Source organism: Equus przewalskii, chromosome 5 (assembly GCF_037783145.1).
Source record: "Equus przewalskii isolate Varuska chromosome 5, EquPr2, whole genome shotgun sequence".
NCBI classification, from domain to species: domain Eukaryota; kingdom Metazoa; phylum Chordata; class Mammalia; order Perissodactyla; family Equidae; genus Equus; species Equus przewalskii.
Genome location: NC_091835.1, coordinates 4,744,740 through 4,763,017, shown reverse-complemented (window position 1 = coordinate 4,763,017; position 18,278 = coordinate 4,744,740). Strand labels below are relative to the sequence as shown.

Genomic DNA, 18,278 nt, shown 5'->3' with positions numbered 1-18,278 from the left:
CTCATATTTTAGAAAATCTAAGAAATTTGCCTATGGAGTGGATAGGAGATGATTTTAAGGAATTAATTACTAATTTTGTTAGCTTTTGGTAATATAACTTATAACATGATTTTGTAAAAAACTATCCTTTCTTTTTGGTTAGAATATTACAGCAAGATGTAGGGCTGAAATGACGTCATGCTTGATATTTGCTTTACAATAGTCAAGGGAAAAAAAAGAATAGATGAAGCATTATGCAAAATCTTGATAACTGTTGACTCTGGGCAATGGGTAAATGGAGGTTCTTTACGCTGTTTTCTCGATTTTTGTGTACATTTGAAAACTTTTCTAATAGAAAATTCCTGCTTTGTCATTTACTAACCTATGGCCTTGGGCAAATCACTCAATCTCTTTGTGTTCTGATATTGTGAACAGCAAAGCAGAGATAAGAGTCCCTCCCTTGTAGGTGTGCTGTGTGGGTTGAAGAGGATGTTATGAGTTCAGTGCATAGCACGGGGCCTGCCACAGAGCAAGCACTCAATAATTATTGATTATCATTAGTATTGCACATGGATATGGAGCCAGGAAAATATTTTTCCTATTGCTTACACTCTCATTGCCGGTGTATTTGAGCTTCTTCCCTGATCCCCAAGTCAGCCTTGCCTCATATTATGAAAAATGAAAATGTACACAGGCAAATGGTGAAGCTAATGCTTGATTCTAATTGAATATAGCTCTAATGACACATGTACTTTCAGATGCTAGAAATCACTGAGAATTAGTCGTTAGATAGTGAGGAGAGGAGGAGAAAAAAATTGGGAAGGAAAATATACCACAAACAATGTTCGCTGGTTAACACACTTTATATTTAACAAAATAATTTTTTAATAATATATTCTTTTCCACATCAAATATTGTTGCTAGAATCCCCTTTTTACAGTTTAGTATTTAGTTTTTTTTTTTCTCACTAGTTTTCAGGCACACCATTTTTCAAAGATTTTAGAAACTGAATCGTTTTTAACAGGCATCAGCTGACAAACAGGATGTTGATCCCTTATTTAAACAGAGCTGTAGTTAAAGCCGAGAACCAAAGGCGAAAGAGGAATAGAACAGAGGTGACAGTGTGGCTGCAGTCTTCAAAGAACGAAAAAACAACAACAGATGAGACCAGAACTCTGTCGTTCAGAGTTTGGGAAGAATTTCTCAATGACCTGGGTGGAAGGAAGTTGTAAAATATTTATTCGTTTATGAGAAATTCTGTCACAGTATAGGGTTCATCTCTCCCTAAAGGGGGAAAAATGTCAGTGCTACAAAGTCTCAAAGGAAACAGCTTGTAGTGAAACTCTGAGAGAAAAAAATCCAACAACAACAATAAAAAAGAAAAAATCCCTTTCTCTGGCTGGTAACAGAAGCCACGGAGCAGCCTTCATTCCGCAAACTCTCTGAAGAGAGTTTCTTGATGGATATTATACTCCGTTCTAGTAAATTCTTGCTGTGACTATCACTGTGCCAAGACTTCGATGCAAAATTTCTGCACCCCGGCTTCCCAGTTGCACTCTCTTTCTGTTTTCTAGAAAGGGCATAGTGACGCCTTAATAATAGATAGGGCACTATGCTACATGGCTCTGTTAATGATATTTTCTGGGTTTCAAACCTTCTTCCTGTCATTTATTATTATTATTTCTTTCTGAGAGTGTGGATTTTTGAAGCTGGCAACAGGCAACCTCAGGGCAGAGAAAGCTCTATAATATATCTCTGTCTAGACAAAGCTGAAGTGTGGAATGCCTTTACTTTGGAGTGCAGGAATAAATCATGCAGAACTGTTCATGAATGATTCATGACTGTCTATAGGATGCATCCGTGGTGGCAACGGAAGGCACCAACCTTGCTGCAAATTGGTGTTCTAAGGGAAGACGGCTTGTTGTTCTTCCACAGATGGCGCCGGCATGGCTGTTGGTATCATAACACAAGCACAGTGTGCGTGAGAAGTGTCAGGTCCGACTCGTCAACACATTAATTTTGGAAGTGACAACTCTTTCTTGATGACACAAGGTGCTTCCAGGAAGGAGAGGCTGAGAATTTTAAAATGAAAACCCAGTTGATGAGACTAACGCGATAAGTGTCCTAAGGGTGGACCTGTGGCATAGAAGCACCCCTCTTTTGCAGGAGACCAAGCCCTCTCTCTCGGGGCTGCTGACTGTACATGTCCCAAAGGGCTCAGAGGCTCATCAAAGCCACAGGCACAGCCAGAGCTGGCCTAGTATGTCCCCCTGGCAGAAGCCACTCTTTATTGATTATTCTAGGCCATTGGTTCTCAAGCAGGTGAAATTCTTCCGCCTCCCCCACCCCTTGGGGACATTTGGCAATGTCTGGAGACATTCAGTTGTTATGACTAGGATGTTGCCATTGGCACTTAGTGGATAGAGGCCAAAGATGCTGCTAAACATCCTAAAAACGCACAGGACAGTCCCCAACAACAATTAATTGGCCCAAAAAGTCAATAGTGCTATGGTTGAGAAAGCTTGCTCTAGAATGCGGCACTCCACAGGAGCCATGGCGAAGCCCAGGTTGGGTTGGGAGCAGAAAAGGAAAGAACATCGATAACGAAGACAACCTTAAAGTTTCCTCAAGGACCCCATCAGATCTGCGCCAGGGTTTTCAAGACAGGAGAGTGGAATAGCGACTGACTATGCCATGTGGTTTCAGAGTTACTAAATTTGCACTTGAATCGAGGTGGCATCAGATACCCTGTGTATTTTATTTTTTCTGTTACTATACGAGCAGCATTACCAGGGCAGCCTTGAGACTCTTCAAAGGTTCACTTTAATTGTTCAGTATCTAATATATACATTTTAAAAAATGTTCAACAAATGGAATTGTATTGTGCAAGACTCACTCTACCCTAATCTTTAATTTAAATCAGCACTTGAGGTGGAAAGAGTGTCCTGAATCTGTATTTTAGACATAGGGCTGAGTGGTCATTACTGTAACATGGCAAATGCAGTCCTGAACCCTAAAATCTGCCTGTGTCTACTGCTGGCTTTCAGCCAAATCTGAACTCAAAAGCCAGAAGTGTTCAGAAGGATTCAGATTCACAGTGGGGCTACTCACCCTGGTTCTGGTATTCATAGTGCCAAGTGATGGAGTGGGTTTAGAGTGTGATTTGTTACAAGCCGAACTTAAATTCAGCGTCATGAGAAGCTCTGGTGATTAATGCTACCATTTCGAATACCTGTCTCCCTTTGGATTCTTTAGTCAAGCTTATGGTGTTGTTCACTTATTAGTTTTTGATTGGCAGTTTCAAGGTTTTGCATATGAAATGTGTGGTTTGTAAGAATCAAATTGTGAGCCCCCACGTAATACACTAAGCACCAGTTCCCACACTGCCCGCAGCGGGTCCATCTATGTGCGCCTCTCTTTTCTGACCCTACCAGGCAGGGTTCACTCAAGGGGAGTGAGCAGTTAGATGCTTTCGTGTCTTCCTGGTTGGGAAGCATCCTCACCCCTGATGTTCCTTTACCAAAGCTTGTTTGACGCAACTCAAACCCTTACAGTGCAGTCAAATCTGGCCCCTTAGACTCTCAAGATGAAAAAAAATTGCTACAAGAGAAAAATGCCATGTATGACGTATAGAAGAGTAGAGATGGAGTAAATCGGTAGACAGTGAGCTGGCAGGTCAGAGGTGTCACCAGAGAAGGAACCTGTACAAGGCTATTTCTTTTTGTTCCAGAAATCCAGTCGTCAAGTCACCATCAAGCATGGATAATTACAAAAGCGGTTTTGATAGCTATATACTATATATATTTTATATAGCAAGAGAGAAAGAGAGAAATTTCCTCTTAGTAAAATATTCACTTTTGTCAACCCTAAAAGGTTTTGCTGGTGACCCTGTTGTAGCTGGCAGGAGTTTGTTTGTTCTGTTTTGTTTTAAACATGTGCAGTATAGAAGCCATGGCATCGTCTCTTCGGAACGCGACATCGTTTGAGAGTTTGTTCTACACAATCTGCTTGCCTTGGCATTCGCGTTTTGAACACTGAGCGGGCTTCCACCAGTCCCCGTTGTGACAATGACAGATGTTACATTCATCCACTTTCACTTCAATGCCAGCCGGAATTATGGTAGTTCCTGCAAAGCAGTTCGGACCTGGAACACACACATACATTGATCAGTTGATTAAATCTGAGAGGCTCTCTTTCTCCCGTCCCTCCCCACTTGTGATAAAAATCCAACCCCCAAAGCCATGAATGAACAGGTCACACCACTCTTACCAGCTTATTATCAAGGAATTTTCTAGCCATCTCCATAAAGGCAAACTTTCAACCCTACTATCTTTTTGCACACAGGTCATATTTTCCATGTGTATCTCGCTTTTTGTTTTTTGTTTTAAAAGATCCAGTGCTCAAAAAATGTTGTTGTCCATTACCGAGTACATGCAATTTTCTGAAGTTCTACGGATTACGCTCTATTTGCTTTATATTTGGGGGTGCAAAGCCTGCCGAAGTGTCCCCTGAAACTCGAGTAGGGGTCTAACGTGGTCTGTATCGGGTGACGTACCCTCTGGCCTGTCCCCTCGCTTCCTGTGGTGAGTATGAGACAATGAACTTGCTCACTCCAGTTTCAGCACCACCCCAAGCCAGTTCCTGGAATCCCCAGCTTGCTTCTTGATAACAATGAATAATTCATGACCAGATGATTTATTCATATCCCAAACAAGCTTTGTTAGAGGTTCATTTGATTTTTATAAATGGAGTTCCTTTAATCTGCTGGCTATCTCTTTCTTTTTTTTTTTTTAAGAATGACCCAAATGGCTGGCTTTTGAAAGTGAGCAGGAATTTTATTTTACTTTTTCAGATTCAGGAAAGCTTTACTGAAAAATGTCGTTGCTTGCTCATTATAGATGTATGCTCTTAAAATTCACCAATCTTGGTCTTTTACTTCATTTTTCTCTCCTTTCCCTTTATTTATTTTCTCTCTCTTTTTTTCTTTTAACCCTCCCAAAGTAGAAATGCCTGTATTCAGTGTTGGTGATATTATTTCTCAAATTCAAATGGAACAAAAATTGCTTCCCAAGGTGTAATGGATTATAGTGGGGTGCTGCAAATTGTTGTTCCTTTGAAATGATTTGGTATAAGTCTCTGAAGTATATGTTTAGATAAAGAGAAGGAACGCTGAGCTGTATCTACTAGTGATTTATTAACCCACCATTACTGGCCACTTGCCATAACCGCTACAAAGCAACATGGCAGCATAGATCAATATCAGTGCCCTACTTTCACTTTCGCACCACTTGATGAGAATTTACCAGACTATTTTTACCACCAAATAAATGAAATCAGGAGCAATTTGTAGTTCCACTTTATAATTGGAATCTTTCATAATGATGGTAACTATTAAATTACAATGTCTATTTATCATGTGAAACTATTTAAGACACTATGGCTTTCATCCCCCGTTGTTTCAGAGCTGCCAGACCTCTGTGCACACGTACTGATGGCCTTTCTGAACCTATGCCTTTCCATGGACAAACACTGGGGGTGTATGCCTGGGCGTGAAGAACCAGCCAGAGCAGGAGGGGTGTAATGGGTCAAGGCTGACAAGTAAACAGCTGGCCACCTGTCTGTTACACCCAGGAGGGCATTTCTTATGATGCTGTGGTTACAAGTCCCTGATGATCCTAATGGCTGATTATTTACGGATCACTATGTGAGTTCCATAAGTCTTCGGATTTAGTCATTGTGTGATGGATTGAACTGTCTTTGGGACTACATCTCCCTGGGAAAATTCCACACCACATCATGAATTTGTTGTGACCAGAACTGAGGGAGTCTTCAGAGAACTTGGCAAAGACCCTTTTCAGAATGTAGCTGGTTCTCACTTGCCTGTTATTGACAGACCCCTCTCAGCCCAGCCAGTTGTGGGCACCAGAGCCAAACTAGCTTCAGAAATTGACCTAGATGCCCACTACTACCTGTTTTCCTGGAGCCCCCTCCCCCGCCAGAAGGCAGTGGTTTCTCTCTCTCCATCTCCCTGCTTCTAACCAACTCTTTTCACTCCAATTGTATACTTTTAACTTTTCCAAGTGGGGAAAGAAGAAAAAATTTTTTTTCTAAACAGTGGTTCCAAAACAAAGATGTCTCTGAAACAGGCAGACTATTATCCAGTAAGAGTATTTCCAGTTTGTTGAGAGGATTTGGAAACTTTCCAGAAGACTCTTCACTCTGTGTGTGTGTATGTGTAGAGGTGTGCTGCTTGCTCACAAGGGCAGGTTCATCTCAATGACACAATACGAGAAAAGGGCAGGGAGGGATCTTGATAAAAAGAGGTTGCTGACAAGTCACCGTGCATGTCTTGAAGATTTTACTAGGCCTCCGGGTTTCATATCTGCCCCTTTCTGCGTATGCTTGTACCATACTATGACCAGCATGTATTTGATCAGCCTCCATACATGTTTTTTAAGAGTCATTTAGAATTTCCTGCACTGTCAGCTCAGGAAATGTTAATTTACCCTGATTGACAGAATGCGAAGAAAGGTCCTTTGCACTCTGCCAGGACTGACCAGTCAAAGGCCCTGCCCGTAAATAACACAGCGACCTCTTGACAATCTCCTCGGCAGCCAGAGGTATTTACGGAATCAAAACTCCTGTTTGATGTCATTACCAGTGATTTTATTCGCACTCTTCTGAGAACTTCAGGTGTAACTAAAGCAAGCCTCAAGTTTGCTGTTAATGGTCTTACCTGCTTAAAAGCAATTTAGATAATTGTCGAGCAGAATGGTTGGCACTATTTAGAAACTCTTCTGGTTCTGGCCCTTCCTCCTTAACCGTGGGGACAGTAAATGCTAATTTGCTTTGAGCTTGTGAGTGTCCCACATGAGTTCCTCACATAGGAAATCTATCCTTCTGGCTATTCTATTTTTTAAATTTGAGGGCTGCTTTGCTTTGTCTTGGTTTGCGTGAAAGAGTTAGTTGCTTAAAGAGTGAACTCAATGGCAAAAGCAACATATTTTAATGCAGAAGACTTGGAGAGACTCCAGAGGGTAGCAGTGAAAATGATTAAACTGAAGGCTGGCAAATAGGACCTCTGAGAAAAGGTTAAAGGGATTGGAATTATTTAATCTAGAAAGAGAAGACAGAGGAATAACTCAATAACTCTCAGGGAATAAAGTCTTATTATGTGAAGAATGGTGACCAACTGTTCGTTCTTTCCTCTGACACTTAGAATAGGAGGAAATGGAGATACGTTGATTCTCTAGGAATTGGAAACACACACATGCACATGAGTTGCTCAGACAGCTGAGAATTGAGTGTGGCAGTTGCCAACAGTGTGGTGAGATCTTCTCTCTTGGAAATCTACAAGAACATAGGAGGTCTCATCTGTCAATTAGATTAAAGTTGTCACCTTCTTGAAAACGGGAATGAAATATCTGTCATTTCTTATGGTCTATGCCTAGTACTGCGTCTGGGAAATATTAAAAACTCAGTGTATGTTTGTTTAACTGAATGAAACAGTATGAACTAGATCATTATATATTGGAAGCAAAATTATTTTGTGAACTCACAGATCAGGCCTTGCATATATGTCAGACCTACCCCTAGTAACATAGGTATAGACATATTTGTTAATTAATGGTAACACACAGCGATAATTTGTTGAGCACTTACTTCACAGTGGGAATTTGTCCCATTTAGTCTTTCCAATAAAGCATGTAAGGTATGCATTCTCACTCAGGATACTGAGCCTCAGAGATAGAAAATAACTTGCCAGAGATCATATAACCAGGAAATGGCATCAATGGGATATGAACACAAATCTCACTGACCTATGGATGCTTTTAATTGTCCAGGAAAAGAGGCAGCTGTCTAGGAGTGCATTGCTGGGTTCCTTTGCCAGGGCCCTGAGCTTTTGATCCGAATTTAGAAGTCCAGTTGGTTTTAATGTTGAGGAGGCATGCTGAGGTAAGAAATTGGATGGCTAAAAGGAAATGAGACTGTTTGTTTTATAGATCTTTATCAGATTTACTAGTTTTATGTTGTGTATCCATATAGTCTCCAGAAAACATAATTTATTTGAAAACTGAGAGAAATTTCCTGTGGAGAAGATGCTTGGGCAGTGAGCCTCTGGCTTTTCTTTGGATAACAATGAAGTTCTCACTGGTGCTGGAAGTAGACTGACTAAGAAGCAGAATGAAAGTGGACTATGACTCAGAAGACCTGGTTCAAGTTGCAGTTCTACAATTGATTATGTGACCTTAGGCGAACACTCTGTAACCCAAATACAAATGGGGACCTGTATGGTCCAGTCTCAGAAAGGAGTATTATTTTTGAAATTGAAATAAAGTTGGAAATACAATTCAAATATTTACTTGGACTTGGAGCAAAGAGGGAAGAAGAAAAAGCAGGCTAGGAATTCTCATACATGAAAAAATTTTCCCATAAAACATAAATTAATTTCCTTATTCATACTTCTCTGAGCACTTATTTTGCAAACCTACAAATAAAAACAAATTTTCAAACATTTTTCTCCACAATAGAAATCATTCAAAAGAAATCTTATAAAGAAGACCAATGTATGAAATATATAAAAGCAGAACTTCTCTGATGAGGCGACTGTGGGAAGCCTGGAACTCTGTCTTTTCAGCAATTCTTTTTCCCATCTTCCCACTTCACCCTTGCAGAGTTAGCCGATGAGGCATCTGCATAGAATATCTAGTGATCAGAGAAAAAGCATTTGGAATGATCTCCTCCAGGTTCAGTAATCTAAGAAATCAGGAGAAAATAGAAGAGATTCTGTCCTATTTGTGGTTGTAAGAACGGAGCAGCTTTCCCCAGCCACTAACGTTTTCTTTCTTGGCAAGCTGTGAAATTTCTCCCATAAAAGGGTGCATAGAAATTATGTGGAAAAGGAAGTCTATAGCTACCCTGATCACACCTCCTGCAAATCCATGCTCGCTTACGATGTTAAATGTCACATCGGTTGCATAAGAACAAATACATAACTTGAAATATGTGCTCTGAAAGAGAGGATCACAGAGCTGTGGAAGGTTGCAACAGAGAACATGACCAAAGCCATGGGTCTATGGAAATATTTGCTGTGTGTGTGTAAGGAGAGGGAGAATATGACCCATTGAGTAAGTTGAAAAAGCCAATGGGGTCATAGAGGTGAGCATAGTAAGAAATGGCTGGGAAAAAAGTTCTAGTGGCTATGGGAAGACAGTGACGTGCTGGAGCCAGTGGCTCATGTTGGCTTGTGAGAGCCAGTTGATAAACATTCAATTATCACCTCATTGACATTATTTTGGTAGCTTGAAGTTGGCCATGGCAGAACTATCTATATCAACAAAATCAGCAAATGTGACAAATCAGAATTTTAACCACTCCTCCCCGACCTGAGAGCCACTTGTTAAACATTTATATCACTAGGTTAGAGCTCAAGATTCTGGCCTTGTTGGCCATGGTAAAGATTTTGCTCTTTATTCCAAAAGCGAAGGGGAGCCATTGAAGTATTTTAAGTAGGTCTGTGTGTGTGTGTGTAATCATGAAGTAAAGATATTGATTCTGTAAACTGCACTGGGGTCACTATATGATTGGTCCACAGAGCATCCATGGTTGGATTAGACATGACTTGTCTTGATGGATGCAGGACCTTTGAGATTGCAGGCAAAGACTAGAACCCTCATAGGCTTTCACACTGTGTGGTGGGAAAAGCACATTCCTTTCTTCTTTGCTTTGAGACGTTAAAAGTATCTGCTAAGACGCTCTGGTAATATTAAATTAGTGTCAGCAATTAACACATTGGCTTGAATTAATTGATCAGATTATCCCTTATAGAAAGTAAGGTCCTTAGGGAAAAAAAGTCCCAGGAAAAGTGCATTTTGATCTGGGGAAAGAGAAGGAAAAGAGCTGGAATGGGTAACTAATTTCTAGGAGGACAGCTTAGTTGGAGTCCTTTCAGGGACCAGGATCATGTGCAAGCTGATGGAGATACTGGGCTGTTTGGGAAAGAGGCGGGTTCTATGAACAAAACCAATCCTGGATAAAAGGCACTAATTAAAGGAAGTTGTATCTAGAGCAAATTCAGAATAGCCAAGAGAACTAAGCTTGGGCGGGGGCAAGGGAGGTTGGGGGAGGGCAGGGTGGTGGTGGTAATACCATCAGGAGCAAGAGCCAAAAATCATACCACAAATCGGACCCAGTGAAGACACAACTTGGGTGCAGATATAGCAGTTTGCACCATCAATATCTCCAACCCAGGACCCTGGAGGCGGTGGCTAGAACCATCAGCACAGCTGACTCTCTTACCAGTGTCACCAGAATGGAGATGGTGTGGTCCTATGCTTCTTGAAAGTACTAGCTCAGAGTCTGCAGCAGGTAAGCCTGGGGACAGAGCTTGGTCAAGTGTCTGCAGCCTAGCTGCAAGGGAGGCTGGGAAATGAATACCTGGGCTTTGTGGCTTTTCTAGGGAGAGACAGGCTTTCCTTATACACAGAGGATTCCCCAATCATAGGAAGGAGGCAACTGCTTATTTCTGACGCTAAGATGGATGGGGAGAGGAGTCAATGAGGGCAAACTTCATCTGCTTCATATTTTTATCTGAGGCTGACTGCCAGTATACTTGTCTAACAATCAGGTAACAAAATAAATATTCAGAACAAGACTATTCTAAACGTGAATGATGCAGCTGTTAATAAGACAGAGTTTCTGCCTTCAGGGAGTTGGCATTCTAGTGGGGTGAATCAGACAAAAAGCACAAAAACAAATAAACAGGGCCATTTCAAGTCATTCTGTGCTATGAAGAAAATAAACAATGGAGTTGAAGGGCCTGCCCCATGGCCGAGTGGTTAAGTCCGTGCGCTCTGCTTTAGGTGGCCCAGGGTTTCACTGGTTCGGATCCTGGGCTCAGACATGGCACCGCTCGTCAGGCCATGCTGAGGCGGTGTCCCACATAGCACAACTAGAAGGACCCACAACTAAAATATACAACTATGTACTGGGGGGATTTGGGGAGAAAAAGCAGAGAAAAAAAAAGAAGATTGGCAACAGTTGTTAGCTCAGGCGCCAATGTTTAAAAAAAAACAAAGAAAATGGAGTTGAGGACCTGAAACCCAGCGTGGGAAAATTCTTTATGGACCATGTTCGTATATGTTTTTTTATTTCGTGTTCCGCATGATGCTGTGAGGTAGTTATCGTGAGTACCATCGTTCAAGAGAGAAAGTAAAGCTCAGAGTCCGGGACTTGATAAAGGGCAGAGAATTAAACAACAGGAGAGCTGAAATTCCAACCCCCGTGTCTGACCTCTGTTTGACTGCCTTCCTTGAGGCAAGTCTTTATGCGTGCTATTGTTCGCTCCAAATGTCAGTCATAATCGGATGTTCTCCTGTTCCTGACTCGGCGGCTTTCTCTTGTAGAAAGCTCAGACGAAATTCACATCCAGTTGACGACAGTGAACTCAGCTAACACTTTTTGAATTCTGTTTAAGAATTTTCCTGCATGACTTTATTGCCTCCTCACATGAGCTACTATTTTCTTTGTTTTGTACGTGAGACAATGAAACATAGAAATGTCAAGGGACTTTCCCAAAGTCACACAGCTAGGAAGCGACTGAGCCGGGATACAGGGCTACTTTTCCGTGCTCCATCCAAGATGTCAATCTTTCTGTGAGTAGGAGCTGTTTTTCACTTTCCTCCAAGTTTTTATAGCACCAGGGATGGTGGGAGATTTACATTCCTCTTTCTTAAGTGTGTGTGTGTGTGTGTGTGTGTGTGTGTGTGTGTGTGTTTGTGCGTGTGTGTGCATACAGAGGTGAATAGGCAAATGGGTTGATAGAAACGGGATGGTCTGGCTGGAAAATCCCCACATGGGCCAGAGAAGCGGGCCCCTCCAGCAGCTTTACCAACCTCTTCTCCATAACTGCAAAGCAGGAATTGCTCCCAAGAAGCCGACATGGCCCAGAAGGCAGTGCGGCTCTAGCGATCAATTCAGAAGGCAGCCAGGCTGCCACCAAGATCCCCCAGCAGGACCTACCCTGTAGTTTTTTTGCTTGTCGACCCAGATGCTCTTTACAGCCAAGCCTCTTCCTTTCCAGAGACGAGGAAAGCCGGGCTGGTTTTGACCACTTTATAGACACTTCTGGATTATAAATTGGTATGATGTCCCTGAAAATCCTCCTTTTGACAACAACTTCATGTTGCTTAATAGTCCCCTTTTGAGTCTTGCAATTTCTGGCCTTGATTTGAAAATTTATTACTGATGCTTGGTCTCCTTTAGAAATTGGTTGTAAATGATCTTCCTGCTGCATAAATGAGGCCGAATCCTATTGTGTAAGGCCGTAAACTTCCTGTATTTATTTGGCAGAGCACCTAAATCAATGTTTCAGCAAATAGTAGGCTTGTAGGCCTCAGCCTGTGGTAGAATTGGACTGTCTTACGTTCTGCCTCTTACCTGATTTTAATGCTCACTTCGTGAAGTCTGACAGATGTTAGTGTGCTGTGGAGAAGCAGACAGGCTTTCTGATCAGGTAGACCTATCTCCAGCTATCAAACTCTTGGAGAAAATGTTTCTAGAAAAACAACTAGAGCTGATTTCAGTTAAAATTGAACTAAGTGACAGAAACCTCCCCAGTAACCTGTTCCAGTGACCTTGTACGGCCTGGACAGAGAGCAGTGACAAGATTCCAACTGCTGAAGGAGCTTCCTGAATGGAGAACGGAGAGCCTCTGTCCCCTCTCTTAGTTGGTCATCCCTACGTTTCTTTCCAACCATTTGGCTTAACCTCAGAACAAAGAGCTTCCTCAGATTAAGATGGAAACATGCAGGAAGCATTGTTTTCTCTGAGGCTGGCCTAAACGTGCCTGTTAGTCATTTTATTTGAAAATTCAATATTGCTGAACTCCCACACAAATTTCAGCGTGAGAGCTCCAGAGAGTTTTCTGGCCCTTAAGTATGTGAGATTTATAGCCTGGTGCTCCAATTAAGTAAAATGCAATGGCTGGAGCGGAGAGAGGAAGGACGCGGTCAAGCTCACAATAGAGGTAAAGGTTGGCTGCTCTTTTTCTAATTTCAGACAAATCAGCAGGCTGTGAGAATCTGGCAGAGTCCATGTTCTGCATTAGCTGGCCATATATGTCCAGTCTCACCTTCAGAAGGAGCTTGTGGTCACAAGACGGCTTGGTTTGCCATTGTATAAAACACTTTATCGGCTTAGTTTTTGCTCTGAATGATGAAATAATATCAGCCAAATTTTCCAAGCTGAAACAAGATTACCCCCTCTTGCTAGAACTGTTAACGATTTCAAGTCACTGTCCTGTTTCTTCTCAGCAATCCTAAAGGGAGATCAAGCTGGTATCACTGTACCCATTTCACAGCTGAGTGCACTGAGGTTCAGAGGGAGAGGGGGCGAGGTGGTTTATCACTGACTTATTTACCAGGTGAGGTGATGCCCTTCTAGGTGAGGACATTAGGACTCTGGAGTCATACTGTCCACATTTCAGTACTGCTCCTGCCATTTACTGGAGGTATGATCTCAATGTTCTCACCCATAAAGTGGGAATAAAAATAAACTGAGTACCTACCTAATGGAGGTCTTGAAGGAGCAAATGAATGAACATAGGTAAAGTCCTTAGAACAGTGCCCGTTGCATACTAGCACTCAATAGATTAGTAGTTGCTGTTTATCTTTCTGATTACCATTATTAACTGAGTTACAATCTGTTCTACTTTGGGTAGGTTATAGATTCCGGGTCCTTTGATTTCTAGTCTAAGTTTTCTTTTTTTTAATTTTAAAACATCAGTGAAGAAATGAACCTTGTAAATGTCAGTATTTTTTGCAAAGTGAGCCGGTGTACAAGAGTAAAATCATTTCTACATGGATCTTCCCCAGGCTTGTTCACTAGTGACCACAAAGCTGGACAGATGAAGAGAATTCCTGAATGGAGAGATCATCTCTGGAGAGAGTGAAGGGAAGACATATCGGTCGGAAGCAGTTGTTGAGTGAGGACGGATTCATTAGGAATTTGGTTTAAAATGGTTTGCTTGGACTGCTAATGATAACTGCTCTCATTTGTTGGAAAGAAAGGGCCCAGCTATTGTGGGAGAAAATCAAAGTCAAAGGCTCACAAGAGATCGCAAGCCAAATAAGAGCAAAGTAGGCAATGCTATACATCTATCTGTCTAAATATCTATCTATTATCTATCTGTAGTTATTTTTTTTTTTTTGAGGAAAATTAGCTCTGAGCTAACTACTGCCAGTCCTCCTCTTTTTGCTGAGGAAGCCTGGCCCTGAGCCAACATCCGTGCCCATCTTCCTCTACTTTATATGCAGGATGCCTACCACAGCATGGTGTGCCAAGCAGTGCCATGTCTGCACCCGGGATCCGAACCACCGAACCCTGGGCCACCGAGAAGCGGATCCTGCGAACATAACCACTGCGCCACTGGGCCGGCCCCCTAGCTAGAGTTTTTTGCAGCATTTTTCTTAGTGCTTAAAAAAACAGGAAAAAGTGTGAATGCCCATCAATAACAGAAATACTGAATAAATTATGGTGCCCCATGCCATGGACTCTTCTGTAGCCGTTAAAAAGAATGAATGACAACCTTGAGCTGACTTTTGGGGATTTTTGTGAGTTATTATTGAATAAAAAAAGGAATTATGCAGAGAAATGTGTATAACATCCTATTTTAATAAAACAAATGTATACAAACTTCTGTGTAAATGTTTGCCTAGGATTATATGAGGATGGAGGAAAGATAAAGAACCACAAATACTATGTTGTGAATGTGGATTATGTTTCTGGAGGAAGCAATTGCTGATGGGGAGAAGAGTAGTACAAGTAGCAGGAGAAAAACAAGCACATCATGACTTATCTATATTTGGTTCTAGGTATAAAAATGAGGAGAGAAAATTCTTATATTGGCATGCATTTTAAAATCAGTGTGTACATTGAACAATGTAATGATTGCTTTTTTCCTTAAAATCTGTTAAATTGATAATGCATCTGACAATCAGGCCCATCTTAGAATTGTAGTGAAAGTCACAGTAAGGGGCAGACTGAACAGAGCCTTCAATACTCCAGTTTCCTTGGGTCTAAAGTTTCAGGGCCATGCTGTCCATTAGAGCAAACACTAGCCATGTGTCCCTATGTAGGGCTTGAAATGTGGCTAGTCCAAAATGAGATGTGCTGTAAGTGTAAACAATACAGATCAAGTTTCAGTCTTAGTATGTCTTTGAATATAAGAAAAAAATGTAATATCACTCATTGATATTTTTTGTATGGATTACATGTTGGATGAAAATATTTTGAATATTTGAGGGAAGTAAAATATATTATTAAAGTTAATTTCATTTCTTTTTAGTTTATTTGAGGAAGATTAGCCCTGAGCTAACATTTGCCACCAATCCTCTTTTTGCTGAGGAAGACTGGCCCTGAGATAACATCTGTACCCATCTTCCTCTATTTTATATGTGGGACACCAGCCACAGCATGGCTTGATAAGTGATGGGTAGGTCTGTGCCTGGGATCCAAACCAGTGAATCCCAGGCCAACGAAGCAGGGTACACGAACTTAACCACTGTGCCACTGGGCGGGCCCCTCTTTTTAATTTTTTAATGTGCTAATTGAGAAAACTTAATTTTAGGAAATTTATTTAAATTTAAAATTAAATTTAGAAAATTTAAAATTATATGTGTGGCTTGCATGATATTTCTATTGCACAGTGTCAGCCTAAAGGAATTACAAAAGGACAAAGAGGTGTTAGTCATAGCCAAGAGAAAACTAATTTTTCCAAGAGAAAACTAATTTTTCCATAATTTGGTAGGAAGGAATGTTAGGTGTTGTGGGAAAGGGCATATCTTTAGGACAGGGGTTCTTAAAGTGTGGGCCCTTGGTCAACATCGTCATCATTGGGAACATCTCTGAAATGCAAATTCACCGGCCCCATCAGACACCTACTGAGACCCTGGATATAGAGCCCAGTAATCTGTGTTTTAAAAAACATTCCAGGTGATACTGATGCAGAATGATAGCATAGTTAGTCTGAGTTTTGGAAGATGCCTCAAAATGCACTGAGGTTACCCAAAAGGCAATGAATTCAGCATGTTACAAGAACATAGGCTTTTAGCAATGGGTCATTCCTGAGGAGAAATTCTGAGCAAGAAAATGGTGGTTAAATGGTTCAATTACCTTCAAATTTCAGCATCGGCCTCTGAACTGTCATTATTGTGTCTCTTTGATAAGTGTGATTTTTACCCTCTTGACAGCTTGAGAATCAGAGTCATGTGTGAAACTTGGTATTTGGAACCATTTTGAATGCTTTAATGACCTCACTTTCCAAAAAGTGAGTTGGTTATCACTGCAAAGAAAATGGTATACATTTATCTTCGGGATAGAAACAGGTTAGAAAAGATTGTATTACTCAGTTTCATTTAACTTTTATATAAAAAATAAAATTTCTTGGAGCAACAAACTTTCTACTTCTGGCAGCTAACTTAGTATCATCTTTGAAAACTGTTTACTCCACTGATGAAAAATTGCAAACCTATTTTAATCTCCTAAAATAGCATAGTTGAGTGAACACACTAGAGTGGAAGTCACGTCCTCACTGGAGGCGAGGGACATGGGTCATGGAGTATGCTTGTCAACAAAGTAGGCATCAGCACACACACACACACACACACACTACACACACAACACATTTCATAATGGAGCTGAAACAGAAAACTTTCCATTTTTATTCTCTATGTTCAAAGACACAACCTGCCTCACAACTGAAAAAAAGATGATGAGCAGCTTGGTTCATTATTGGATCATATGACCAAAGCTGGCTCGCTGACCTTTCTGTGATTTTCATAGCAATGTATTATTAGACATGCCATGGGGAAATTAGGTAACAAAGTGATATTTTCTTTAATGTCCATCTAACAATGCCTGTAGATAGCTAATAACTATGACACAGACATGATGATGAGATTAGTCAAAATAAACAGTCCACAGACCGTATAATGAGTCCAGTCTAGAAATCTTTCTAGTCTAGAAGTATAATGTGGACCAGACAAACATGTTTCTTTTCTATATGGATATGGCAAAAGTAGATATCGAATATAAATAACAATGGGATAAAATGTAAGAAAAATAAAAGAGTACACATACTAAGGAGATTTAATCTAGTCTAGAAGTCAGATAAGGGTGCCTTGAGGAAGTGATGTGTGATAATGGGAGGGAGGGGGCAAAGGAACTCAGGTGAACAGCTCCTAAGTCCAATAAAAGTTTGGCACATAGGGGAGTATTTGAAATACTGCAGAGTAGAGAGCCAGCGGAAGGCGGATCAAAGATAAAAGTAGAGACATAGGGAGGAGCTAGTTCTTAGGGTTTTTAAAAACTATATTTGGGATTTTTGATTACATCTAAAGGGCAATTGAAACCATCACATCACCAGATTTAATTTTTAAATAGATGAAGCTTGCTTAAATGTAGATAATGAGTTGGAACAGAGGCGAGGGCCATGTTGCAGAAAGTAGATCAATTTAATCAATTCTTGCATTCGTCCATGAAAAGCTAATTGTGGGCTGGGCTAGGGTGGTGACCATGGGAATGGAGAGAAGTGAATGAATGGAGCAATATTTAGAAGATAGAGTCAACATGATTTGGGGGTAAACTGAACTTGTGGAATAAAGAAGAAGATGCCCCTCAAGTTCCTGATTTAAGCAAAGACATGGGACGCTGATGGAGGAGCTAAATAGGGGGACAGAATTGACTGAGCTGGGCAGAGAGAGTTGGGATCCCCAGTAAATGAATGGGAATTGAAACCAAGGCTGCAGATGAGGTCTCCTTGGAGCATTTGGGGTAGTGCAAAAAGAAAGAGGGTGTAGGACAGCAGACAGAAGAGTTGGTGCCCGCTAAAGTGACTAAAAAGGAGTCTCCAAGGAGGAGGGAGAGAAGATGACAGTATATGGTTTCAGAGAAGAAAAGGGAAGGAAACGTTTCTGGTAGGAGGTGCGACAGCAGTGTCACATACAGCTGAGATGGCAGCTGAGATAGGGACTGAACCAAGTTTATTGGAAACTCACAAGAGCAATTTCTGTGGAGTGGTGAAGGCAAAGCCAGGTGGAAGGAGGTTGAGGAATGGATGGGCAGTGGGCGATGCAGACATAACGAAAACCCAGTCAGTAGTTGTATGGGGCCAGGATTGAGGGGGGCTCTTTAAGATGACAGAGAGATAAATATGTTGAAATGCTGATGGGGAGGAATCAGGGGTGAGAGAAAGGTTGAATATAAAAAGGTAGGTAGGAGAGAATAATTGATAGAACAGA

General features: G+C 41.2%; 1 protein-coding gene across 1 annotated transcript in view; it reads right to left on the bottom strand.

Moving 5' to 3' along the window:
- Nucleotides 1-826: 826 nt before the first annotated feature.
- The window catches only part of VWC2L (von Willebrand factor C domain containing 2 like), a 153,179-nt gene continuing 135,727 nt past the window's right edge, over nt 827-18,278 (bottom strand). Inside the window, exon 4 of the mRNA XM_070618231.1 lies at nt 827-4,123. Within this exon, the coding sequence (XP_070474332.1) occupies nt 3,975-4,123 (149 nt within the window). The 3' untranslated portion in view covers nt 827-3,974. The remainder of the gene's footprint in view (nt 4,124-18,278) is intronic.